Source organism: Phragmites australis, chromosome 6 (genome assembly GCF_958298935.1).
Source record: "Phragmites australis chromosome 6, lpPhrAust1.1, whole genome shotgun sequence".
Taxonomy (NCBI): domain Eukaryota; kingdom Viridiplantae; phylum Streptophyta; class Magnoliopsida; order Poales; family Poaceae; genus Phragmites; species Phragmites australis.
This window is the reverse complement of record NC_084926.1, coordinates 17,625,677-17,652,628: the sequence shown is the minus strand read 5'-3', so window position 1 is coordinate 17,652,628 and position 26,952 is coordinate 17,625,677. Positions and strand designations below refer to the sequence as shown.

The 26,952-nt window shown below is 45.1% G+C and overlaps 1 protein-coding gene across 1 annotated transcript; it reads left to right on the top strand.

Annotated features, from left to right (window-relative positions):
- Positions 1 to 5,196: 5,196 nt before the first annotated feature.
- LOC133922011 (probable serine/threonine-protein kinase At1g01540) lies at positions 5,197 to 15,977 on the top strand. Its single transcript, XM_062367156.1, has 7 exons — positions 5,197 to 6,552; positions 7,093 to 7,197; positions 7,292 to 7,414; positions 7,496 to 7,666; positions 7,746 to 7,875; positions 7,952 to 8,161; positions 15,445 to 15,977. The coding sequence occupies exons 1-7, from the start codon at positions 5,912 to 5,914 to the stop codon at positions 15,586 to 15,588; spliced, it is 1,524 nt and encodes a 507-aa protein (XP_062223140.1). The 5' UTR covers positions 5,197 to 5,911; the 3' UTR covers positions 15,589 to 15,977.
- Positions 15,978 to 26,952: the final 10,975 nt, after the last annotated feature.

The following is a 26,952-nucleotide window of genomic DNA, read 5'->3' as shown; positions in this document are numbered from 1 at the left end:
TGGAACAAACGCCTACCATCGACCCTAGAGCAATCTACCAAGTAAGTCTAACTAAAAATGAAATATAGATCATCTTACTAACCTTAGAGCACCTTGACTCTTTCAAATTTGAATGCTCCAATTGCAAGGACGATAAAAATGGTGGCCAACTCTGTTCTGCTCGAGCTTGGGGGTTGGCTCTGTTCTGGTCGGCCTTGGGGTAGAAGGTGAGCTTTGTACTGTGGGAACCATCAGTGCCAGTTTTAGCTACGAACCGATACTTATAGTCAGTTTCAGTGCCAGTTTTAGAGGCTCAATCATTGTTCACAAGTGAGAGATTAAGAACTGGCACTGATACATTTTCAGTGCTAGTTCCTGCATAACTGACACTGATGAGTCACTACCTATTGCATGTTCTGTGGTAATGAAGGTTTGTTTTGTTCTAGTACAATTTCAGGTACGGTTGGGGAGGGGTGTTGAAAGAAATGGTTGTTGTCTCACGAAACAATGGTCTCATAAGCTAATATTTAGGAGCACAAGACTACTCATGTACAGGTTGTCATTGCCATATAACTCGCAACATTTTATTCGCATCATATTATATGCAACAGCCATATTTACTTTGGCTTACAGAAATTTAGGTGGGCGGTCTGTGAACTCACCATCTTATTTATCTTGATACATGTAGACCCTGTTTGTTTCAACTTATTGCTCGTTTCTGCTTCTCAGAAGCCAAAAGCTAAAACAAACATGTTATTTTATTGTTGGCTTTAAAAAGCTAAAAAAGCTAGTCTGATGAGATGAACTAAAAACTGTTAAGCTAGTTACGAGTAGCTTTTCCGGCTTTTAGTGTATTAGAGAATCTAAAAATTTCTCATAAAAGCCAAAAACTAAAAGCCATAAGCAACTTTCAGCAAAACCCCATAAGTTTCAGCTATGCCAAACAGGGCCGTAGTTAGCCGGCGTAGTGGTTGATCACTCTGCCAGATTGTACATCTATGCATCGAATTCTATGCATATAAGAAAACATAATTAGTTTAGTGATTGAGCTGGTGAGAATATCTTTCAGTTTATTGAAGAAATTCTAGGATACTAATGTCCTAATATATGCATGCTGAATAGAGGCCACGCATTTCCTGATCATGCATGAGAAAATGGTAGCCGGGAAGAGCTTTTGCAAAACTATTCTGATGGCAGAAAACGCTGTCTTTTCCCCCTCCCATCAGGATGATACAGTCGTTTCACTTCAAGCAAAATTCACCACGGATTTCACCTATCTTCCATCAGGGATAAATTCACGTACCTTAGGTGACCAATTAAAGCCTAACCCAAGCTAACAGAGAGGTCCTAATGCACTGTTTACCTCAAGCAGGTTCAAGCTTTGAAGCGAATACAACATTGTCCGTTGTCCTGTGTGTCAGCTCTAAATCTTTTTATTCCATTGTTTTCTTAGACAAGGACAACTAGGAGATGTAGCCAAACAATGGACTCATCAATGGTGTCACTGCCGTAATCAGGAGATATTAGCAGTAAATTAGCTTCTTCCCCACCTAACATTACATGGACAAAACACACTGAAGATATAGGGTCACGTATACACATTTTAGTGATTGCCAACCAGCCTATCACCAGCTGATGATTCGCAATGATTATTTCCACTAATTACACTGCCAGAGTGATCGATGGGGGCATTTACTTTGAGAAGAAAGTTCCAAGTGAAGGTGCAATGCGATGATTTCTGAACTTTCTCTGGCAAATTGACTTGGCCAAGAAGCTCAAGTTCATGAAAATGCCCCTCCCTTTTCTGGAAGATGGCTGAAAAAGAGACCTTTATGGTTCCATTATTCCTCTTGAATCTTGATGGTGCTAATGATAAAAAAACAGAGATATATGCAGTTTAATTAAAGGGGGAAGCCTAGAAATCAGATTTGCCCTTTTATCACTTGATTTTTCCTACTTTTTAACAATGTTTGTTGTACATACATAACGATCGATGTATTAGTGTCATTTGCTGACCGAATTAGGAAGCCAAAAGAGCGTACAGGTCAACCATGTGCTCACCAGAATTCAGTGAAAAAGAAGAAGGCATTTTCCTAAGGACGCTAGCTCCACCAGCATTCTGTGACAACAGTACAATTAAAGAGATCCCAGATGTATGAAACTTCTTGTCATACATTATCGTTTTCACCAATGTTCTATTTGTGAATCTTTTTCATGCAAGTGATAAGTGAAAAGTTGATTAAAAATTGAGGCTGCTTAACCACCAGATCTTAGGCTCATTTTTTAGATGCAATTCTTGAGTAATGTGGATGGAGTCCATAGCTAGCTTAATACTACTACCAGATCTTAGGCAAGATGTGAATGAAGAGATGAGACACTGCTGTTCGGCCGTTCCAACCGTAGAAAGAGATGACGCTCAACAAGATTCTATTGATCATCGGTTGGTGTTCATATATACCGAGTACAAGCAGCAAACGTGCAAAACTAACCTCCTATTCAGCAGCAACTAACCCCTATTCTACAGCCAACGAACAAATGAAAACAAAGCTGTTGCCGGACGGGAACAGTGCTGTTGCTGGACGGGAACAGTGCTGTTGCCGGGAGAATAGCTCCTTTCTAACTGAATACATGTGCGTCAACACCAACCACCATAAACAATTAAACACACATCCCCGCGGCCTGCCACAGCAAATCCATTTTAAATCATAATTATTCGATGGGCATGTTCTACCACCCTTCTTACCACGTGGATGGTAGTTAACCACCATTCTTCCCTAGCTTCCAAAGCGACCCATCCAGCATAAGGCATCGTACTAATCCTCCTCTGTTAACTTAAACTACTCGCCAATAGCCAACTAATAATGTACTTACAATCCATCGGCAATATATAATTAATGGTAGTACTCTGAAAAACATTGCACTTTTTTTTGTTCAGGGTCGTGACAAGCATGCAGTACGCATGCAAAAAAGGTGAAGATGTTTAACAGGTACCAGTGTCATGTCCTGAAGAAACCAATCGATCTTTGGTGCCTGCTGAAAGAAAAGGAATGAACGATGATCAATCGAAAGGAACAATGCATGGCGAAGCAAATAGAGTAGTTCCTGATTGTACTATAAATACGTCTGCAACAACAAATTTCTGTTTCAGTCATTGAATGAACTATATTCCGGACCAGCAAATGGCATTGAAAAATTTCGGTCCATGATTTTCACAGATTTAAGAGAGGACGGAGCACATGTTTGACCTGGATGCCCATTTGGCTCCCCTAATTTGGTCAGCAAATGATGCCAGTACATCCATCACTTTGTAAAAAAACAATATTTTTAATTTAAAAGAATAGGCTGAATAAACCTAAGCTTTTGCAACCAACAACATGGCAAATTTGATGTCTAGGGCTGTTTGCATTGTAATCCGATGTAGCTTCGAAAAGGACGCTTTGAAATACGGAAAAATTATACCTAAAACAATGCAAAAAAGTTTTGAAAACGTTCCAAATAACATTAAGAGTACGGTTATAACTTGAAAATGCCGTAGGGATCAGAGTATATCAAGGCGAATTCGTGAGTTCTATGCGGGCTTAAATATACACAAGTGGCACACAATGTCAACTGTGCTCTGACTTGGAGCTCGCGCGAGAGGCGGGGCTACCTCAGCCTACCGCAAATTCAGTGGCGGTACTACCGATAGCTTGCAATTATTCAACAAAGTTGTAGGGGCATCCTGAAGCATAAATTATGCAAAATGCTATACTTACCTATCATTGTAGAAATGATCAAATGATATATACTTAAGGTCACTCCTAATGCTAGTTTCTTAAATATAAAAGGAATTTATATAAGCAAAAAGATGATGTGACAAGTAATTTAAAGATAAAAGGAAAAAACTTATTTTTTTAATGAAAGAAACTAACTCTTTGATCAATTTGAAATGATTGTGGGATAATAAATTGCTTTGACAAACCTCAAAGAAACTAACCAGACACATACAGACATTAGAAGCTTATTTCTTAACATCTTTTTACCCTCACTCTTATCTTAGCCTAATACTAAACTTTGATAAGAAGTGGCATGGTTAAACCATCAATCCATCATGTCGAGAGCAGAACACTACTAGTATTATGAGGGTGTAATGTCTCTAGTGACCGGTGAGGTTCTTCTTGTAAAAGCATCTTTGATGTTAGCGTAATCTTCTTTCAAAGTAATGGATAGCTTGTGTTATTAGACCATCTTCAGTACATATTTTAAAAAATTATTTCTTATAATACTATTACAATATCTTCTATTTTTTTTTATCTCTAAGAGTTACTCTATTTTTTACTTTCAAACCTACCATCATACTCTATATAGACAGGAGAGAGAATCAACAAATTTGAAGTAGCTACATCACTATATTACTAGATCTACAATACTGTAACAGTGGATATAATAGGTGTCGGAGCAGCTACTGATCCTCAAATCCAGCCGACATAGTGGCGTGTAGGGATGTGGCCGGCGGATGCCGACTCTACTAGAGTCAGCCTATGATGTGTTTTTAGCTCGGTCTACCTGGCAAGAGTCAATGATGTGTTTAAGCTCTTTGTATAATGTCATATCATGATCAGTTTCTACTATGAGCATATCATCAATTCTAGCGATAAGTGAGTCTTCGTGAATGCTATAACTGCTAAACTCTAGAATAATAATTTACCCAAACAAGTCACTAAAATAACAATGTTGTCACAATTATATCTTCTAAAATCTCTTACAAAACTTTCTAGTTCATCGAAAAAATCAAAACCATAGCTTCCAAAAATCACGTCATAACAGGTTGTTAGTTATAGTCAAAATATTTTGAAGGAAACAATAGAAATCTGTGATATTATGAAATTGTGTGTTTCGAAGCGGGTCTTATCTTTTATGCCCCATACAGAATACACCAATATTTCCCAACTCTTGAGAGAATTGAACTGATCCCAGAAATTTACGTCAACTTTCAATAAATTATTTCCTTACGAACATGTCATTTGTATGTTTATTGCAAGCCATTAATGATATTGAGACAGACACCTGCATAATACTCCATCTTGTAGCTGGGGACGCAAAGCAGTGCCCGTAAAAAACATAACAGAGAATTAACATATAAGACAAAATAGAATAGAAAATTTCAACCTGCTCTCTCATGCCAGCTCATCCAGTAGACTATCAGTAGGCACTCCTGAGTCCTGACTGTATTCCACCTCATAAAAAAAAGATCTGATACCCCTTCTTCTTCACTTTGAATTGGTTGTCTTGTCTTTCTCTCCCTCCCTCCCTCCTGACTCCATTCTGATCCTCTCTTGTCACTCTCACTCTGCCACTGTACTAGTACATTACCAGTACTAGAACCAATTCATCAGGCAACCATTCTTGTGTAATCTTCCCTCTGCATTTGTTAGTTCGCGCTGGGATTCTCACCACACCAACCACCAGCCACACCATCTCTCTCTAGCCCCTCCTCCCACCAAAATCCAAAATTTTCATCGCACCAAATCATCCACTCCTCACTTTTCCCACAAGCAAATCCAATCTTTTCAACCACATTGTTGTCACCAACATCCTCCTTCCCTCCCTTTTGCAACCAATCATCCACCCAAATCCACCTTTCTTTTCTTTTTTCTGCCCAAAATTGAACCCTTCTCACTGCATTCTCCGTGAATCCAATCCACTGTGCCCAAAGTTGCTAGCGTTGCCAATGTGTGCTCTGCAAAACCCAATCGTTACCGCCCAATTCTGCTCAAAATCCTCCGTACTTGCCTCTGTTTGTGTCAAGAAAATCCAAGCTTGATGCTGTTTGCGCTGCGGAATCCGACCTAGGGTGCTTAATTCTGCTCAAGAACGCGAGGAGGTCCACCAATTCGCGAGGAGCAAGAAGTTGTGGAGTGGGGCTCCTGCTCCTCGCCCTCCGGCGACTCCCATGTCGGACTCGCAGCTGTCCCAGAGCACGGTGGTGTTCGGGCTCCGCATGTGGGTGCTCGTCGGCATCAGCGTCGGCGCCGCCTTCGTGCTGCTGCTCGTCCTCATCTCCGTCCTCTGCCTCCTCGCCTTCCGCCAGAGGCGGCGGCGGCAGCGGCCGACCAACCCCGTCCACCACCTCCCCACCACCGACCCGCCCAAGAACGCCACCAAGGTCAAGGCGCCGCCCACGGACATTCAAGAAGTCAACTCCCACACCGCCGCCGCCGCGAAGACGCCGCTCGCCCAGGTGCTCCAGCTCCCCACGCCACCGCCCGCTCCGCCTCCGGACTCGGTCCAGATCGCGACCGGCAGGGAGCACGGCATCACGTACCCGGAGCAGCAGCAGCACCACAACCAACGGAGCGACGGGCCTTCGTCACACGGCAGCGGCGGACGTGGCACCGCGGACCACGCGCCTCCGGCGGTGCCGGAGGTGTCCCACCTCGGGTGGGGCCACTGGTACACGCTCAAGGAGCTGGAGGCGGCGACGGGGATGTTCGCCGACGAGAACGTGATCGGCGAGGGCGGGTACGGGATCGTGTACCATGGCGTGCTCGAGAACGGCACGCAGGTCGCCGTCAAGAACTTGCTCAATAACAGGTACCAGAGTGCTAACTACCTATAGAGGTCAACTTCATGAACTGAAAATTTTGCAGCAACTTGGCTTTGGTATCTGAGAGTGCAGCTTAACTGCTTAGTTGGTGTAGTTTGGACTTTGGACAGCATGCTAATGCTGAATGTTAAAATGCCTGTCATTGTGTTGATTGCCATGGCTACAGACAAGCAGGTATTGAATAAAAAAGAACTCCACCGACCTAGGAGGAAATAGATGGTGTTATATTAAGAAGAAATAGGTACCTAAATTTGAGAACTCAAACCTGGTTAGTGGGGATGTACACCGACACCCCATCAACTCAGGTATTGAATTTGTAGGTTACCTTCAATAGGAGGAATGCATTTGTATTTCAAATAGGAAAAGCTTGTTTCATACAATTCATTATTTTTCTAGCTAGTAGCTTCAGTTGGATTTGAGATTCATTGTTGAGCAGGAGGGTTGAATTCTGTCGAAATTGACATATATGCCTGATTTTCCATTACTTGTTGCTGAAATTGGAAAAATTCTACCCATAACTTTGTTAGGGGACAGGCAGAGAGGGAATTCAAGGTCGAGGTTGAAGCGATTGGGCGTGTGCGTCACAAGAACCTCGTGCGCCTTCTAGGATACTGTGCCGAGGGTAATCAGAGGTATTGTTTTGTATGTGCACCTCACTTGCTTAGCTTGTCGTGTTGTAGAATCAACAAGTTTGGTAATATAAATGCTGTCTATGGTTCTTATTAGGATGCTTGTGTATGAGTATGTTGACAATGGGAACTTGGAACAATGGCTCCATGGGGATGTTGGGCCCGTAAGCCCTCTTACATGGGATCACAGGATGAAGATTATACTGGGAACAGCAAAAGGGTATGTGCTGTTCAGCTTATTCTTTTAGGTTGCTGAATCCTACTGTCATTCTTTATTGTTACCGAAATGTGTCATTCTTAGGTTAATGTATTTGCATGAGGGACTTGAGCCAAAGGTGGTTCACCGTGATGTCAAGTCAAGCAACATCCTTCTCAACAAGCACTGGAATCCTAAGCTCTCAGATTTCGGACTAGCAAAGCTTCTTGGTTCAGAGAGGAGTTACGTCACTACGCGAGTTATGGGAACTTTCGGGTTAGATTCTGTGTACAGTACTTTTAGCATAGGGTTGTTGTAATTGATGTATACTAATTTTTATTCTTATTCATTACAGATATGTTGCTCCGGAGTATGCAGGGACTGGAATGTTGAATGAAACAAGTGATGTATATAGTTTTGGGATTCTTATTATGGAAATAATATCTGGTAGGGTACCGGTGGATTATAACAGGCCACCAGGAGAGGTCAGTCATCACTGTCCCTCCTTATAGCCAGTGCTGTATTACGAGCTTGTTAAGTGCATTATAAAATACTTTTCAGGTTAATTTAGTTGATTGGCTCAAGACGATGGTAAGCAACCGAAATTCTGATGGAGTTGTTGATCCAAAGATCCCCCAGAAGCCAACTTCTAGAGCACTGAAGAAGGCCTTGCTTGTGGCGTTGCGATGTGTAGACCCTGATGCTTGTAAGAGGCCAAGGATTGGACATGTCATTCACATGCTTGAAGTGGATGATTTCCCATACAGAGACGTAAGTCAGTAAAGGCACATATTTCTTTAACTTACATTTCAGAAATGTTTCTAGTATGTGCTTTTGAATTGGACTGTCAAAACATGGTGCTTGTTTATCATTATCAGTTGTGAAGTAAGGATATATGGTATGGTCAGGTTCTAAAACTGGTCGAGTACTGGTTACCGATTTTTAGAACTTTTTTTTCTCGAATACGCAGAAGAACTGCACATCTTTGTATTTAGAAAAAAAAAAGAGACAGTTGCAAAGAAACCACTACTCTGGTATTATTGCAAGTTTGCCATTAGAAAATTACAAAAATACCATTAAAACTGTCCTTCAAGTGGCATCCTTGCAAAAAATAAAAACCAGGGAGGTATTTGCAAATGCCCCAAAAAAAAACCTCAAGCAGGTCTTACAGAGCGACCAATATAGGTCATGTTATAAGGGTTCTGGATATGAACTTATACAACAAAAAGACACAACTAGAGAGGCTAGCCAACAGTGATAGCTAGATGACCAATCCGAAACTACGTAGGCACTCCAAGAGAATGGATAGATTCTTTGCTCTGGCGGCGCACCAACTGTCTATGTCCTCCCATATAAAGGCTACCAGTGAGTCGGTAGAGACGCGTTGTTTGTTGAAAATTATGTCATTACGCGGAAGCCAAATGTGCCAGCAGGTTAGAAGAATCAGGGAGTCCAATCCTTTCCAGTAATCTCTTCTTGCGCGCTCCCGAAGCTCGGTCCACCAGAGCAAAATAGAGTTGTCCTGAGTAGGAGCTTGTACACCCACCACCCACCACCATATTTCCCGAGCCAGGTTGCAGTGTAGGAGGAGGTGATCGATTGTTTCAGGAAGCTGAGAACAGTGAGCGCACGCCTCATTAGGCTACAATCCGTGCCTTATCCTCCGAGCGCGGTCCAAAGACGATCATGGAGCATCAACCACCCAAAGAACTTAATCTTCGAGGGTGCACACGCCCTCCACAACAGTCAAGCTCCTTCCAAATGGATTGCTCCCTAGAACATGAGCTGATATGCCGAAGAAGCCAAGTACACACCAATTGAGGTCCAACGCCAAATCACATGATCCTCCTCATTGCCCAGAGTAACAGATTCAAGCTACGTCCAAAGATGCAAGTATTGGCCAAGTGCTGAAATGAAAAGGGGGCCAGTAATATCTCGAACCCAATTTCGATTGAGCAAAGCCATCCTGACTGTTCTGCACCTTGAGCTCCAAGGCACGTAGGTAAAAAAGGTTCGGCACCATCAAGCGAGTAGAGCGGCCCCTAATCCAAGCATTGATCTAGAAGAACGTGGAGTCTCCATTACCAGCCATGAAGATTGTAGAGGCATCAAAGAGTGTAGCAACTTCCTGCTCATGTTTGATCGGCAGGATGGCCCAAGGCTTTGAATGATTGCACCATTGCCACCACAACCACCTGAGGTGCAAAGCCAAGCTGGCAAGCCTTAGTTCCTGAATTCCCAAGCCACCAAAATCCACTGGCCGACAAACCCTGGACCAAGTTATAGTTCAGTGGCTTCCAGACATTTCTTTGTCACCGGTCCAAAGGTAAGGTTTACGAATCTTGTCAATTTCTTTGATCACCCATGGCGGTATAGCAATTGAAATGAGCATGAGTAAAAGAGTTAATGTCGGTATTGTTTTGACCAGGATTGCCTGGCCTGGTTTGGAAATCAACTTTGCCTGCCAAACTGGAAGCTTAGCAGTAACCCTGTCCACAATCGGTTGTAGGTGGCATCTACAGAGGCAACCAGTTGTGAGTGGCACTCCTAGATATTGGATTGGGAAGGCAGACAAACCACATGGGAGCTATTCATTGATAGTCCTGATGTCGCCATCAGAACAGGACATTGGAACAGCCGCACACTTAGATAAATTTGTTTGGAACCCCGAAGCCGCCCCGTAGAAATGGAGAATAGCTAAGTGTGCTCGGATATCATGCGCAGATGGAGAGAAGAAGATAACTGCGTCATCGGCGTAAAGGGAGCAACGATGTTGGATTGAGTCGTGCCCTATTTGGTCGACGATGCCCACGTCGCCGGCCTTGGTAAGTAACCATGAAAGAATGTCACTTACCAACATAGATAGGAAGGGGGAGGGCGAATACCCTTGTCGCAAGCCACAACGATGGCTTAGAGGTGGCCCAAGGATAGAGTTGAGAAGGATTTAGGAGGACGAAGAACCAAGAATGGCCTCAATCCAACAACACCAACGGGGACTAAATCCCCACGCTCGTAGAACCTCCATAAGAAAAGCCTAATTCATGGAGTCGAAGGCCTTGGTGATGTCAATTTAAAAAGGATTTGGGCCTCTTTGATTTCTTTAGTATTCTCACAGTGGAGTGCACCAATTTGAAGTTGTCATGTATCGAGAGGCCAGCGATGAACGCACTTTGACTACTAGTGATTAGGGAATTCAACGGGGGTGTCAGCCTCAATGCCAATGCCTTAGTGATCAATTTGCCGATGCTATGGATGAGGCTTATAGGGCGGTAGTCCACGAAGAGGCACTGTCCTTCTTAGGTATCAAAGTGACAAGAGTGCCGTTTAGGCGGTGGATACCCCTACAGTCACTGATGCCAAAAGAACAAATGACAAGGGTGACATCAACCTTGATGATCGGCCAGGCCGCACGGTAGAACTCCGCCGTGAATCCTCCTCGCTGAATGGGGCATCCAACGACTGCATGTCCATAGGTGAGATGTTGAGCTCAAGCAGGTCAATGGAAGATTGTCTGGAAGGTGCAATGCCAAGGATGGAGTTGAAATGGTTGTACATAGTCTCCTCCTTTACTGAGTGTGAGGAAATCGAGCCAGCTGACATGGTTAAGGAGTTGATGGTGTTCTTTCGCGCTCAAAAATTGGCAAAGGAGTGAAAAGTCTGGTATTGGTATTCCCCTCCCGTAACCAAGTCAATCTGGACCGAGCCCTCGCGATGCTGCGCTCGAGAGAAGCAAGGCCCAGGCAACGGAATTTGAGAAACCTCCTTAACCCAGACTCAGTAGGTGATAAGATCCTGTCCTCCTGGGCGATATCTAACCAACCGCCGACCTCCCTCGCCATGAGTAGATGTTCCTTGATGTTTCATATGTGCAAGCTGCTCCAGCGCTGAAGCTCCTTGGCGGTGCGCCTCAGCAGGATGTCCAGCCTAACAAGTGGGGGATTGGAAAGCTCTGAAGGATTTAGCGTCCACCCCTTCTGGACCGCATTGAGGAATCCTGGGAAGTTCATCCAAAAAGCCTCGAAATGAAACCATTTTCGGCGTTGAGTACAGAACAAGGAGGATAGCAGAAGGGGGCAATGGTTAGAGCACTCGGAAGGTAGAGCTTGAAGGAAACAATCTAGGAACAAAGCATCCCACTCCGAGGAAACGAGAGCTCTATCAAGCCTAACCAAGGTGTGAGAAGATCTCTCGTTGGACCAAGTGTATCGCCGGCCAAACAGGTGAAGGTCCTTGAGCTCATGCGTAGAGATGAAGCGGTAGAATCTTGCTATAGACCACTGATTGAGATTGGCATTGTTTTTATCGGCCGCTGAAGAGATCATGTTGGAGTCACCAATGATGAGCCAAGGCCCCAGCAACAACGCATAGACAACACTAAGCTTAGTGAGGAAAGGGTCCTTTAGGCTCTCATCGTTAGGGCCATAAACAACCGATATGTAAAAGGAGCCCTCAGCCGGTGAAGATATCAGAGTATTAACTGAGAACTGAAACACTTGTACAACGATTAAAGAGAACAGTTGTCGGCAGACCACAAGCACACCACCCCTAGTGTCGGTGGTCGGCAAACAAGAGTAACCAAAAATGGCAGGGCTGAAAAGTTCATTAACCAAAAAAGGGCAACAACTGCAAGTTTTGTTTCAAGCAGACATACAACCGAAGCGTTGTGATCAGTAATCATGGACCGAACAATGTCCCGTCGAGCCTTGTAATTGAGCCCGTGGACATTCCCGCTCAGGATGTTGAAATTATCAATGTGATTCGACAACAACCTGGCTAGACATCTAGCAAGTCGGCGATCCTACAGCTTTTGCAAGAACCTCAACAGGTAGCAGTTGCCCGGGAAATAGTTCATGTATCGCTTGTAGATGTTGCTCAAACAAAGGTTGCTTGAAGATGTCGACATACGCCTGGTGAAGAGATGGCGAGACAACCTCCCGTTCGTTTAGGAGGCCCAGGCGTTGCATGAGTAGCACCTCCCCTCTCTTGGAAGGGCACACCACACAGATGCTTGATTGTGCGGCCAGCCGGTTGCTCCTTTGGAGACCATGAACGGAGCATGGTACCGAAGGATTCCTACGGGAGGGAGATGCCAGGGGGGTAGGGATCTCATTAGTCAATCTTTGGAGGAAGCGTTCGACCAGAGAGACCAGCGTGCTATTAGCCAGAGCGATTGGGGCAGCGTTGTCTCCGCAGCGGTATCAGCGCTAGCATGGCACTGCTGCCTGGACGCGTTATTGGGCGTCCGACAAAAAGCAGGGCGCTCAGGCCAGTTGCCCCTTCACATTTTAGAGGCCCGCCTAGCAGAACGTGCTGCTAACCGGCATCCCTGGGCCGCGGATAGTTGGCCAACAAGAGAACAGGGGCCCAAGGCCAAAGGAGGTGCGAAGTGTGTGCCCAGATTGGTGAGCGGAGGAGCTGTGTCCACACGCCGTAGAAGGCCATCAGAGGTTTCTGCTTGACGTTTACGCCTCGAGACGTGTGGGGGCGCCAATGGCTTGCTACGACTATGATTGGCCAGCCTGACGCAAGCCCGAAGCTCCTCCGCCATGGGGTCGTAGGGTCTAGGCGGTGTCTCGTCATGGGTGAGTATGGGAGCCATGACAGGGTCATGCGCTCAGGTCCGTGACCCGCCGAAAGGTAACAACGCGACGCCAGACATGTGAAGGGGCATCTTCTTGACAGGCGCACCGCAGAAGGATCAGAATGGGATACGCATGATTTCTGAGGATGGAGGTATGGTACTGGCCGCCCAACGGGCACCCGTAGCATGTTCGATGACCATCCTAGCCACCAGCCTGGCCACCAGCCCAGCAATGGAAGGAATGTCAGTCGTCTCCCTCGAGAGGTAGGCCTAAGCAGCCCAAACCACTACAGTCGGGCAAACCTCTGCCAACTTCGTTGCCCGTTGCCCTCTCCATCAGAAGAGGCTGATCCATCACTGCTAGAAGAAGATGGAATGTGAAATTCAGCCAGTGTTACAAGCCGGATGGAAATAGAGTATCTCAAAGTTTTCATCTCCATGATGTACGGTGGGATGTTGCCGAACAACTACTGCATGCCGGGGTCGTCATAGCAAATGGGGATGCAAGGTTCCGTCACCTCCATAATGACATTGTTGGGGATGTTCACTGGTAGATCGCACCAAGACACAACGCGGAGGGTAGAGAGGTCGACCCGATCCGCTAAGACTATGTCCTCCTCAAGCTTCTCAACCCAGCAGTGATGACCGAGAAGGCGTTGAGCCGTGTTGATAGACCAGGCATGTGGAGGAATGCCGGCGAAGGAAACGATGACCCGGTAGGAAAGCGCACCACCGGACGCCTAGGCTAAATGTATCCAAGGTCTAAAGAACCAACGGACCTCTCCTAGCAAAGGCAGGCCACTGGTGGTGAGAATGGTGTCGCATGCGCTCTGCGAACAGCAAACCACCAGAAAGTTATCAGGGAAGAAGCTTTTGAGGTTGAGCTCCTCTGCCTGGATGTCGAGACTTCCTGTGATGATGTTGGCTAGCTCATGAGCTTGAAAGCCCTGTCTAGCACGATCGGCGTAAGCCAAAAGTGCCCAACGAAGATGACTCTCATCAACGGAAAAAGCGTTTGACCAAGGCATGATGCAGCTCTCTTGCGTCGGCATAGGGTGAGGGACAATAATCTCCTCGGCGGAGATCTGCGTTGGAGCAATGATCATGGCCGTCGGGGGTGAGTATGGAGTGGGTCCCAAAGCTGCTGATCCAGTGGGGGTGGAACTCGCCCGAGGACTCTGATAGAGAGGTGGGGTGTCGGTCCCAACCGTTGAACCCACCTGTGTGGAGCCAACAGAGGAAATGTGATAGATTTGACGACGACGACCAGACCCTGCCGAACCGGAAGAGCTACTCCGCGCCCACTTGTAGTCCTTGGCATGGTGTCAAAATCATTTACAACGGAAGCACAGGGGAGGGGGAGAGGGGGGATGACAGTCCACCCGCTGGTGTGTCCACGATAAGCAGTTGAGGCAGCGGCCATCGAGGGTTGCTAGCAAGCTGCACTTGCATGACGCGAAGGGCTGTCGTCCCTTGGGCCCCCGGCGAGGACGACGACGACTGACCAAGGTCCATCCCTTGTTATCGACCTTGGTGGACAGCGCCAAGGCGCCTAAAAGGCGAGGGGGGAGCGGTCACGGGAGACAAGCATTGCTTTAGGACTACCATCGCGGGGGGCAACGAGAGGCCGAGCCCCTCTAGCAGCGGCCATAAAGCTAGAGGGAGCAGCATGGCGGTGAGGAGGATCGCATTCCGCGCCCTGAAGAACAGCCTTCCCCTTTTGCATCGCCGTGAACCAACCAGCATCAGGAGTCAGCGCCCTGGCCAACTGCAATGTTAATGGCGACCGTCCAGCCGAAGAGGCAGAAGCCGGGGTGTCGTGGAGCCACCGCTGCAACTTCGAGTGACCTGCGGAGGAGGCTCCAGGATGGAAGGGGGGTGCAAGAGGAGATGGGGGAGAAGATGTCACCGAAGAAAGGACTGGGCTAGAGGCTGTTGGGCGGCGAAGGTCCGATGATGGGTGGTGGGTGGACGCCGAGCTCGGGGTGAGGAATGGCGGAGGAGAGGGAGAGGAAGTGGACTCCATCTTCCTGACCTGTCATGTGGGGAACATCTTTAGAACTTTGAATACGCCATCCATCTACATTTTAAGATCTAGTATTTCTATTTTTTAATGTTGGATGAGCGATCTCTGTTGGTAGTTCTGTCATGTGTGGTTAAAGTTACTTTTGATCATAGATTGATATCATCTGGGAATTGGAGTCAGTTGTTCATATTCTTTATCTGCACCATACATGTGTCTGATGCTACTTTGCTAAGTTTAATTGCATTAGTTTCTAGGAAAATCTTCATTCATGTAAATCACTCTAATTTAAGGAGCATCGTGGCAAATTTCTTTAAAATTGCTTATTGCATATGAACTTGTGCTAACTCCTAGTGTCCTAAATAACAATTGACATTTCCAGATCACTTTATCAGTCAGTTCACTTCTTGCATTTGCGCTAACTTATCTACCTTTTCTCGTTGATTTCAGGAACGCCGAGGTGGTAGAGCCCCAGAGCAAGCAAGATTGCCAGAGAAATCGGCAGGTGGAACAAGCGATCATGAGACTGACAGTAGTGGGAACAATGGTGCAACACAAGCTGAACCCTTTAGTTGGAGAAACCCAGAGGCCTAGATATTCGTGGATTACTGAATCAGAAAATCAAATCCTCATGATTTGTGAACAAGAACAGTATCCAGTAAAGTCGCGAACTGTTCATTTTCTGCCTTAAACAGTTTGGGCAGAATCCATGGATATCATCACAACATCTGTACATGTCAAAAAGGAATATTCTAGCCCTACTAATTTTTCTTGGTTATTTATCTAGGTAGAGATATTTTTGTATGATGGAGATGTACCATTTAAGTTAACAATGGAAGTTTATTAAATCCCTCAGGCAGCTTTGGTTAAGAAATGGGCAGTTGCTTCTTGTGTCCTTTGCTGAACTTGCCACGCTGTAATTTTGGATGTTTTGATGCCAAGTCAGCAATTTGGATGCAAATGTGAATAAGCATCTATTTAGATGCCCCAGAAATTAAACTTCTTAAGGAACAGTCTCCTTTGCGCTGTTACCTTTAAATTTCCTTTTCTTTTTTGAAGAACACGACCGGGCATTTCCAGTTTTAGAACTTCTCTTAGTGCTGAACCTGAAAACTGTTTCTGTTTGTTTGTGGCCTTTCACTCAGGGCGTCCACTTCTACTTTGCTTGCTGTTCCTTTGGTTCTTGTTGAAACATGTAAGGAATTCGTAATTGGCTACTCAGTAATAAATTATTTTAGAGTTGCACCCACCAATTGCACTTTCCTACATTCTCTTAAGAAGAGGTGGACGCTCGGGTTTGAGCATGGCCGTGGAGGGCATCGACGCTACCCTGTGCTAAGAGGAGTAACTGTTGTAAATAATAGTGTGATAATAAGAGCATGGATATTATGCCATATATCAAAAAATAAGAGTATAGCCAAAAAGTATTAATTACACATGACCTTGGAACAAAAGACAATAAGTTATAAGAAACAATACTCACCATCATGTGTTCATAGAATTAGACAGCAGGTAGAAAACAGTTATATAAGTGCTCTCGGAAATAATATATCAACTGGCCTCAGGACATTGAAAGTCCTGCTACTTAACTGTTCTATTGTAAATATCACTGACAGGACAGATTTCTAAGATAACAACTTGTTCTAAAACCTGAACAAATTCTCTAAATTTAAACCATCATCAAGAACAATACTGTTGTTCTAAACAGAGAATACACATTCTGACCAGGAGAAGTGAAATATAGCAAATACATAGACAAAACTAGATAGCTAAATCAACTACCAAATCTAGAATCAAAAGCAAGTATACTCTGTACTAATAGCAGCACTGTCCCGGGAATCACCAAACAGGTAGCCCCTCGAGTACCAAATAAATATATGTTTCTCGATGTACAAAAACAGATCAAATATATATACACTGACTAGAACATCCATGGGCTACCAGATATAGCCGAGAGACTAGAGAATGCACAGGTTTAACTCAGCACAATTATTCATCATTAAGCAATAACGTGAAGCTACCTGAAGTGTCCAGAACAAAGAAAGATAAGCAATACTCATTGTGTGATCTGCTGAAACACACTATCAACCAAGACAATGCACGACTCAAAAGTTGCTAGCCTAGAAATCCAATCACCCACCGTTGCTGTCGGCGAGAAGGAGAACGGAGATACAAAGCCTCAACCGCACTGCAACAGCACATGCAGGTGAGCCTCGACATCCACAGCTTCGACCACCACCAACACAGGAGCTCCAAAACTCAATCTCTCCAGGCGCCGGAGCACTAGAGCCAAGATTCGAGCTCCTTCGAGTCCAGCTCAAAGATGACAACCAAAACCAAGAGAGATTAGTGGAGAAAAAATAAAGGGGGAAAGAGAGTTTTTCTCTATCTTGCTAGGGAGAGGGAGCCGGCATACCAATAGACGTGATGACGATGCCTTCTAGGCCCACAACCACGAAGGAATTGGAGGCAGTTGCTCCGCCACCGCCCTACCGGCCACCACCAGCCATTGCTCTCCCTTCACTCATATTTTCCTCGCTCCCCTTTACCCTAGCAGACTGATGCCTCACCCTTGAACCCACCATCATATGGGCTCGGGCCACTATGAAGCAAATGGGCCAGTCGGTCCAAAAGAAAAGGGGCCTAGAAAAACATTAAAATTCAAGAATTTCTCAACAATTCCCACCAAATTTTAATGTCGGAGTTATTCGGTTTGATATACAGGGTTTAAGTAAATTGTACCTTTTAGGTTTGAACAAATTACCTAATTGTATAGAAATTGGCTCACACAAGATGAGGAGGATTAAACCTTGATCCTCAGCCTTGGTGTGAGAGCCTCCTCATATATAATGACATGTACAAGGTTGTTTTGCCTTAGCTCTTGGGTTGGACATTGCGGTCATGTCCATATACCTTTATTCATGAGTGCCACCTAGAGAAGTACTTAGTTTCTCTATGATTCGACCCCATAATCACACTCACATAAGTGAATTATCCTAGATGTCCTATAGGACAACATCTATTTCCATACAGCACTAAATTCATTAAGAGCTAACAACACACCCTCTCAAACAGAAGAGCAAAGCAGCAAATGGGATTGATTTACTCTTGTATCCACACATCTTGTTTTCCTAGAGCCTAGTTCATCGGATCTCCGATCTCCTAAGATAGGTTACTACCGGTGTGAACCTTATTAGTGGGTAGTAGTCCCATTCCTCTAGATGCTACCTGAGTGACCTTTCTAGCCATTTCTTTTGTGAAATGATTAGCAAGGTTCCTTTCAGATTGAATATAATCCACGACAATTATACTCGTCTATATCTCATGCCTGAGTGACTTGAGTCGTCGTTTTATATGCTTCAAAGTCTTCATATTGTCATTCCTACTCTTCACCTTCACCAGTATGGTTTGATTATCGCAGTAGATGAGAATGTCCGGAATTGGTTTATCCAATATCAATAGGTCATAAATGAGCTCTCAGATCCATTCTGCCTCTACAGCTGTTGAGTCTAGTGTCACTAGCTCAGCCTCCATCATGGAATGAGTAAGGACGGTCTATTTAGATAAATGAGCTCTCGGACCATAAATGAGCTCTCGGATCCATTCTGCCTCTACAGCTGCTGAGTCTAGTGTCACTAGCTCAGCCTCCATCATGAAACGAGTAAGGACGGTCTATTTAGATAACCTCCATGACACAACTCCACCTGCTAGGGTGAAAACATATCCATTCGTAGTCTTCATATCATCTGAGTCATTGACCAAGTTAGAATCACTAAATCCCTTTATGACTGTAGGATGGTCAGAATAATGAATCCCTATGTTCTTTGCCCCTTTCAGATACTTAAGTATCCTCTCCAGTGCTATCCAATGATCATCTCCTAGGTTGGACATATAACGACTCAACCTACATATTGCATACGAGATGTCAGGCCTAGTTGCACTGGCCAAGTACATGAGGGAACCTATCACCTGTGAATATTTTAACTAGTCTTTCCCATGATCTACATTTTTTCTTCATTTTAGCATTTGGATCATAGGGCGTGGCTACAAGCTTACAATTTATCATACCAAAACGTGTAAGCACCTTGTCCACATAATGAGATTGACTTAAAGTTATCCCATTCTCACCATTTAGTAGCTTGATGTTTAAAATTACATCAGCATCTCCCTAATCCTTCATATCGAAGTTCTGAGACAGGAAAGCCTTGGTCTAGTTTACCATTTCCAAGTTTGTCCCAAACAACAATATGTCATCCACATACAAACATAAAATGACACCTCGCCGCCCATCATAACGATAATACACACACTTATCATCTTCATTAACACAGAAGTCGACCGAGGTCAGTGTAGTATCAAACTTTTCATGCCATAGGAGCCTGTTTGAGACCATACAAGGATCTGATTAGCCTGCATACTTTACTCTCTTCCTATTACCACAAATTCATCTGGTTGTTGCATATAAAACTCCTCATCCAACTCTCCATTAAGAAAAGAGATATTTACATCCATTTGGTGCATAAGAAGATTATGTGACGCTATCAGTACTAAGAGCACGTGGATAATGGGCAATCTAGCAACATGAGAATACATATTAAAAAAAGTCCTCACCTTCCTTTTGCATAAAACCTTAGCCACTAATCAGGCCTTGTATTTTCTATAGTACCATCAAGTATGCACTTTCTCTTGAAGATCCATTTGTAACTGACCAACTTGTAGCCAACTGGGAGGTCTGCTAACTCCTAGGTTCCGTTAGTGATGATCCAATCCATCTCACTACGGACTTCTTCCTTCCAGTACTCCATTTCTAGAGAAGAATATGCCTCTGAAAGGTTTCATGGTTCATCATCCACCACAAAGGTGACAAAGTCATCTCATAGTGATTTTTCAGTTCTTTGCCTCTTACTCCTCCTTAGTTCCAATTCAGGAACCATGCCAATGACACTCTAAGAAGCAGTATCATCAACTAAAAGATCATGAATATCAGCTTCCTTCACTCACATAGGAAAGATGTACTCAAAGAATGTTTCATCCCAAGACTCTATTATCGAGTTGACGGTAATGTCTGAGACCTCAGAGCGGACCACTAGAAATCTATAGGTGGTACTCTGGTGTGCGTACCCTAGGAAGACACAATCAATAGTTTTTGGTCCTAATTTTCTTTTCTTCGGCATGGGAACATGAACTTTGGCTAAATAGCCCCAAGTGCGAAGAAAGGACAGATTCAGTTTTCTCCCTTTACATCCTTCATAAGGGGTTGCCTCACGGTTTCGAGGTGCGACCATGTTCAGGATAAAGTTAACTGTGAGAACAGCCTCATCTCACCATGAGTTAGCCATACTAGAACTTTGTAACATGGCATTAACCAAGTCAGAAATCGTTTGGTTCTTTCTCTCAGCTACTCCATTCGTCTATGGTGAGTATGGTGGCATAAACTCATGGATTATGCCACTTTCTTCACATAACATGGAGAAATCCTTGGGAATATATTCCCCACATCTGTCAAACCTCAATCTCTTTATTGTCTTCCCCAGCTAGTTTTCCACCTCGGCCTTATAGATCTTATAGTGATTCATCTTTTGTTCTAAGCAAATAGACATAGCAAAATCTAGTAGCATCATCTATAAGAGTAAAGAAGTATCTTTTGCCACCCTTAGTTAAAATTTCATTTATCTCATAAAGATCATAATAGATTAGTTCAAGTGGCGTGCTTCTCCCTTCAACTGAGTGAAACAGTTTGTGAGGCTACTTAGCTTGCACACACATCTCGCACTTATGGCTCTTGTCATAATTATATGAGGGAATAAGATCCATCTTGCTCAAATGCACAATTATTTCATTATTAACATGACAAAGACAAGGATGCTATATCTCAATGTTCTTATTAGAATATGAAGAATAAAAAATGCTTGCGAAACTATCAAGAATAGAAATACGGAACATGCCTCCGCAATCATAGCCTTTTCCCAAAAACAACCCACACCTAGTCATCACTACTTTGTTTTACTTGAAGACTAACTTTATTCCTTATCGGCACATCATTGACCCACTCAGTATATTACAGGTCATGGCAGGTACAAATAGTACGTCCTTTCGGACAAGAGTCTTGCCAAAAGTCAACTTCAGGCTCACTTGTCCTACTCCACATACTGTTGTCGAGACCCCATTCCCCATCAGTATGGATCCACCATCTATTCCTTGTAGAGAAGTAAAACACGTCTGCTCAGCACAAATATGCCATGTAGCATCTGTATCAACCCACCAACTTACTGTTGAATTTGCCATAAAGGCCTCAGATACATACCCACTATTAGAGTTGCCTTTGCTGGTATCATCGGCTGTCGTAATTGCCACATGCACTTGGGCTTTGGCTGCCTTCTGCTGCTCAGGCATTGGCCCCTTGCCCTTACGATCGTGACATTTGTTGGCCTTGTGGTCCAACCCACTGCATAGCAGACAATCTTGGGCTTCCTTTGCTTCTTCATAGAATTAGTCTTTAGTCTTGAAGTTCCAAGCTTGATCTTCTCTTTCTTCATATTTCTCCCAGGCTGATTCTTGTGCTCGATAAGGTTAGCTTGAGCAGGCGCCTTCACCCCCCATAGTCCGCCTTAGACTTCTCCTCGATATTTATAGCAGCAATGAGCTCATTAAGAGTCAATTGTTGCTTTAAGTGCCGACGTGCAGCGACAAAGTCACGCCAAGAAGTGGACATCTTGGCTAGGATGGCATTAACCTGAATACTATCAGGGAAGACACAGTCATGCTGACCTAAATCTTGCATGATCAGCTGCAACTTATGGATCTGTTTCATGACTGATCTGCCATCTCCCATACAAAAATTCAGGTAATTGGACATCATGAAGGACTCATTGCCATTGTCACTTTCAGCATACTTGTCATTTAGCTCTAACCATACCTTTCGTGCTTCCCCGAACCCAATGTAGACGTCGAAGAGCCTGTTCGGTAGGACAATCAAGAGGCGTGCTAGGGCTGAGGCATTAGCCTTCTCCCAATGGGCCATTAACGCGTTGAGGCGCATTCTTTCAAACTCGTCTTGCACGTTTTCCCTCGGAGGAGCGAGTGACTCTTCAGTGAGGACCTAGAAAAGTCTTAGCTCCATCAACCATAGCCTCGTCCAGGCCTGCAAGCGCTTAAAGCCGGTCCTACTGAAGTTCTCAGGCTTAATCGCATCTGAGGACAACGATGGTAGAACAGAGGAGTTAGAACTAGCCATCGTTGAAGCAATTGGATTTCTAGATTGTTGTAAATAAAATAGTGTGATAATAAGAGCATGAATACTATACCACATGTCAAAAAATAAGAGTATAGCCAAAAGGTATTCATTACACATGACCTTGGAATCTAATTCTAGTTGAACACAAGATGATGGGTATTGTTTCTTATAACTTGCTGTGTAGAAAACAATTATATAAGTGCTCTCAGAAATAATATAGTAGTTGGCCCTAGAATTTCAAGGTCTTGCTCCTTAACTGTTCTATTGTAAATATCACTAACTGGGCAAATTTTTAAGATAACAACTAGTTCTAAAGCCTGAACAGATTCTCTAGATTTAAACCATCATCAAGAAATAGATTTAAACCTGAACAGTGTTGCTATCCCAAACAGATAATACACACTCTGACTAGGAGAAGCAAAATAGCAAATACAGAGACAAATTTGAAGAGCTAAATCGGCTACCAAATCTAGAATCAAAAGAAAGTATACTCTATACTAACAGCAACACTGTCCTAGGAATCACCAAACATGCAGCCCCTGGAATACCAAATAAAAATATGTTTCTTGATGTACAAGAATAGATCAAATATATATACACCGACTAGAACATTCAGAGGCTACCAGATATAGCCGAGAGACTAGAGAATCCACAAGTCTAACTAGTGTATAAAAAACATGCCTAGTCTCATCACAATTATTCATCATCAAGCAATAACGTGAAGCTACCTGAAGTGTCCAAAACAAAGGAAGATAAGCAATACTCATAGCGTGAATTGTTGAAACACACTGTTAATCGAGGCAATGCATGACTCAAAAGTCGCTGACCTATAAATCCAATCGCCCGCCATTACCACCAGCGAGAAGGAGAGCGAAGATACAAAATCTCAACCGGCGAGCTTCGGCATCCACAGCTCTGACCACCACCAACATAGGAGCTCCAAAACTCAATCTCTCCAAGTGCCGAAGCACTAGAGCCAAGATTCGAGCTCCCTCGAGTCCAACTCAAAGATGACAACCAAAACCGAGAGAGATCAGTGGAGAAAAAAATAAAGGGGGGAAGAGAGTTTTTGTCTGGCTTGCTAGTGAGAGGGAGCCAACATACAAATAGATTCGTCGACAACGCCTTCCAGCCCCACGACCCTGAGGGAATCGGAGGCGGTTTCACTCGCATTTTACCTGCTCCCCTTTACCCTAGCAGACTGACACCTCACCCTTGAACCCACCATTGCATGGGCTCGGGCCACTGTAAAGCAAATGGGCTAGTAAGTGCAAAAGAAAAGGGGCTCAATAAAAATATTAAAATTCAAGAATTTCTCAACAGTAACAAGTACTATGGTCTATAATCTGGAGCTAGATATTCACTTATGGTGGTCCACACGCAAAATTGTAGTGTTGTGATTTACTTGATGTTCCTTGTCTTGTTTAAACTTGTGAGATATGCGCATTTAGCTATTCCGAACCCGTTAATAATTCTGCATTCTTTTCGAAGAGGAATTTGAAGGACTTGGCTACTCATGGTTCTACAATGAAAAATCATGGAAGAAAAGTAGAAAACTGTTCACTGATTGACACCTGAAAATATGCTAGCATAGCACTTAAAAGACACACACACGAAGTAGCATCTTTTCAGCATGAAACGAAATGGGTGTCGGCCTGTCTGGACTCTGGACGCGCACAAAAATTAGTCAACATAATCATCGCTTGACAAAGCTTCCAAACTGCCAACAACCAATTGCGGACTGAAATCTTAAGAAAGAAGAGCATCGCACAGGTGCACACCAATAATAGGGAGGCAGACCTGACCAAGATCATGCAAGCTGCAACCAACAATAACACAATGTCAGAATCCAAGAAAGCAATCCAGGTAATCAACTCATCCAATCTAGACTGCAGCACGCGTGATCTACTATGTGTTGTGGGCCCAGCGACGGGCCTGCGGCTCTAAACACTGTCCGGACCCGTCGCCATGTGACGGCTGTTGGAACCTGGTGACACACAACGATTACTGAATCAGAAAATCAAATCCTCATGATTTCTGAACAGGAACATATCCAGTGAAGTCGACAATTGTTCATTTGCCGCTTTCTTCGGTTTGGATGGCATCCATGGAGATCATCACAAGTCATATGTACACGTCAAAAGAGCCCTAGGAATTTTTGCTGGTTACTGATCTAGTAGAGATATCAGATATCTATGTATAAATTTTTTATTAAAATCCCTCGGGAGCTTTCGTTAAGAACCAGCGAAATAACTTTCTGAAGCACACGCGTGGCCGGAAGAGTGGGCATTAGACCAAATCATTGTCGAGAAGCGCCAAACCAGAATGAGGAGCCATCATGGATTGAGGACGAAAGGGTAAACCTACGGAAAAAGCCAGCGGAACAAACGAAGAGAGCAGGGGCTTCTCGTAGCGATGCATTCAGGAAGGGAAGACATCAAAGCTGTCATCACCCGTGCGGACATCCGAACAGGGTTTTCACCTAGAGAAGCATCTAGGGCAGAGGAGACGTGAAATATCACCTCTAGGGAGAGAATGGTGCCCGAGGGCGTCAATGCCATTTGCACCAGCAAGCCAGGCAGAGCTTTCGCTCGTGACTCCCGCCTCGGAAACCTACACAAAAGGTGGAACGGGCAGCTCACGCTAGGCCAAGACCAAAGTAGCAGCAACGCAACCTCCATACAGCCACGTCATCCCACGGCCAACCCAGCGTAACAAAACTCCCCATGGGCCCAACCTGCAGAGGAGGAGGAGGTCAGGCGAGGGGAGGAACATCACAGAACACCAGTGGCCGGGACCGACACGGGAGAAATGCCGAGAGAGCGAACAAGCAGCAGCAGACCACCACAACAACATGGCACATGACAAGCCCCACCGCCAGCACAACAGCACACCGCGACACTAGATGCCCCAAAGCCCCCTCATACCACGACGCTCCCTGCGGGCCAAACCGGAGAAGAGAATCTGGCAAGGGGAGGAGCCGCCATGGTACAGTGAGGCTGAGGGCAACCGAAGACACAGTGAGATGAAGTCAAGCCGCGACAGCACACCAAGCACAGCATGCGGCTGGACAAGTGCACTCCCCCATGTCATGAGGCACCCTACGAGCCGGATCATAGAAGAGGAAATCTGGCAAAAAGAGGGGCCACCAAGACACCGAGGGTGGAGCACACATTGGCCGCACACTTGCCAAGCGCACAAGCCTCTACCGCCCATAGACATAGTGGGCGCCACACACGGGAGCATGTGAAAACCGTGTCGCTGAACCAGCCGATGATGCAGGACCATCCGCCACAAGACCAGAACCGATCATCAGGGCACAGGAGCCAACATACGACATAGAACATGTCGTCGACTTGGATCTAAAGGCTGCCGGGCATAGGGACATGCCAAACATGTCGACGCATCACCGAGCGTGCAGACCAGGATATCATGCCACCAAACCGTGCCCCCCCCCCGGGACCAGGGTGCCATGCTACAGGACCACACCCCAGCGCCATCGGGTATGCGTACCAAACCAGCGTGCCACACCGGGGATGCACGATCTCACCGAGTGAAACCGCACCCGATGAAGGGGAGCACGCCGGGTGCCGAGACAGTGCCGCGCCACCTAGTGGCACACACTCGGCAACGGAGTGCAAGGAGGCTACCCACGCGTAGAACCCAAGCGACGTAGCGCAGATCCAACAACCCACGCACACCGCTGGTCCGGAACACAAAGGAGCCGAGCAGATACAACTGCATCTCTACCGGTAGCGTGCCAACGATGCACAAAGGGCACCTACTCGCACCCACGTGCGGATTTCAGCTGGCGTTGCACAGAACAGATCACCAATGCTCGTAACACAGAGGAGACGAGTAGATCCGTTGCCACAACCAGCTTGCAAGCCTCCAGCTCGTAGAACCATCCGGCACAACATTGATCCGATCCACCACCTTCAAACTGCATGGCCAAAACCAAAAGAAAGGGAGGGAGAAGAAGGTGGGAGGAAGGAGAAGAAGGAGGAACACAGCAACCGCTGCTTGGTGGCGTCGCCGACCAGAGGTGGCGGCTGCCGCCGCCCAGGCTCAAGGTGGAGGAAGCTTTAGGCGGCAGTGGAGGAGTTGCCCCCGTGTCGCTCGACGGAGACGATGCGGGGGCTTTAGGTCGCTCTTACAAGCTGAATGTGTTGTTTCTAAATGTTACTTTTGTGACCTTTCAGTGTGTCTACCGTATGATGTTACTCCAGATTCAAGAAGTATGTCTAGAATGATCAGCTGCAATTCTTGCAAGTGGTTGCACGAATGTGAGTGCGGATGGCGTCGACTTGTAATTTGCTTGCTGTTCCTTTTTGTTATTGCTGAGACGTGAGGAATGAGCGATCAACTATTCCTGAACAAATTCATTAGGAGTTACAATTAATGATTCGACTTTCTTTTCGAAGAGGAACAAACAGCAGTATTTGGCTAATCGTGGTTCTAGAAAAAAGAAAATCGACGAAACCTGGTCGCTGGTTGACATCTGAAAATATACTACTAGAAACACACAAGAAATAAATAAAGAAAGAAGAAGTATAGCATCTCTTTCAGCATGAAATTAAACAAAATGGGTGTCGGCCTGTCTGAACACACAATCGAAGTCTACATGATCATCGCTTGGCAAGCTTGCAAACTCCAAATGTCATGGCATCAGTTAATCCAATATAGTGTCTACATCACTACATGTCATGGCTTCACCAATCTTC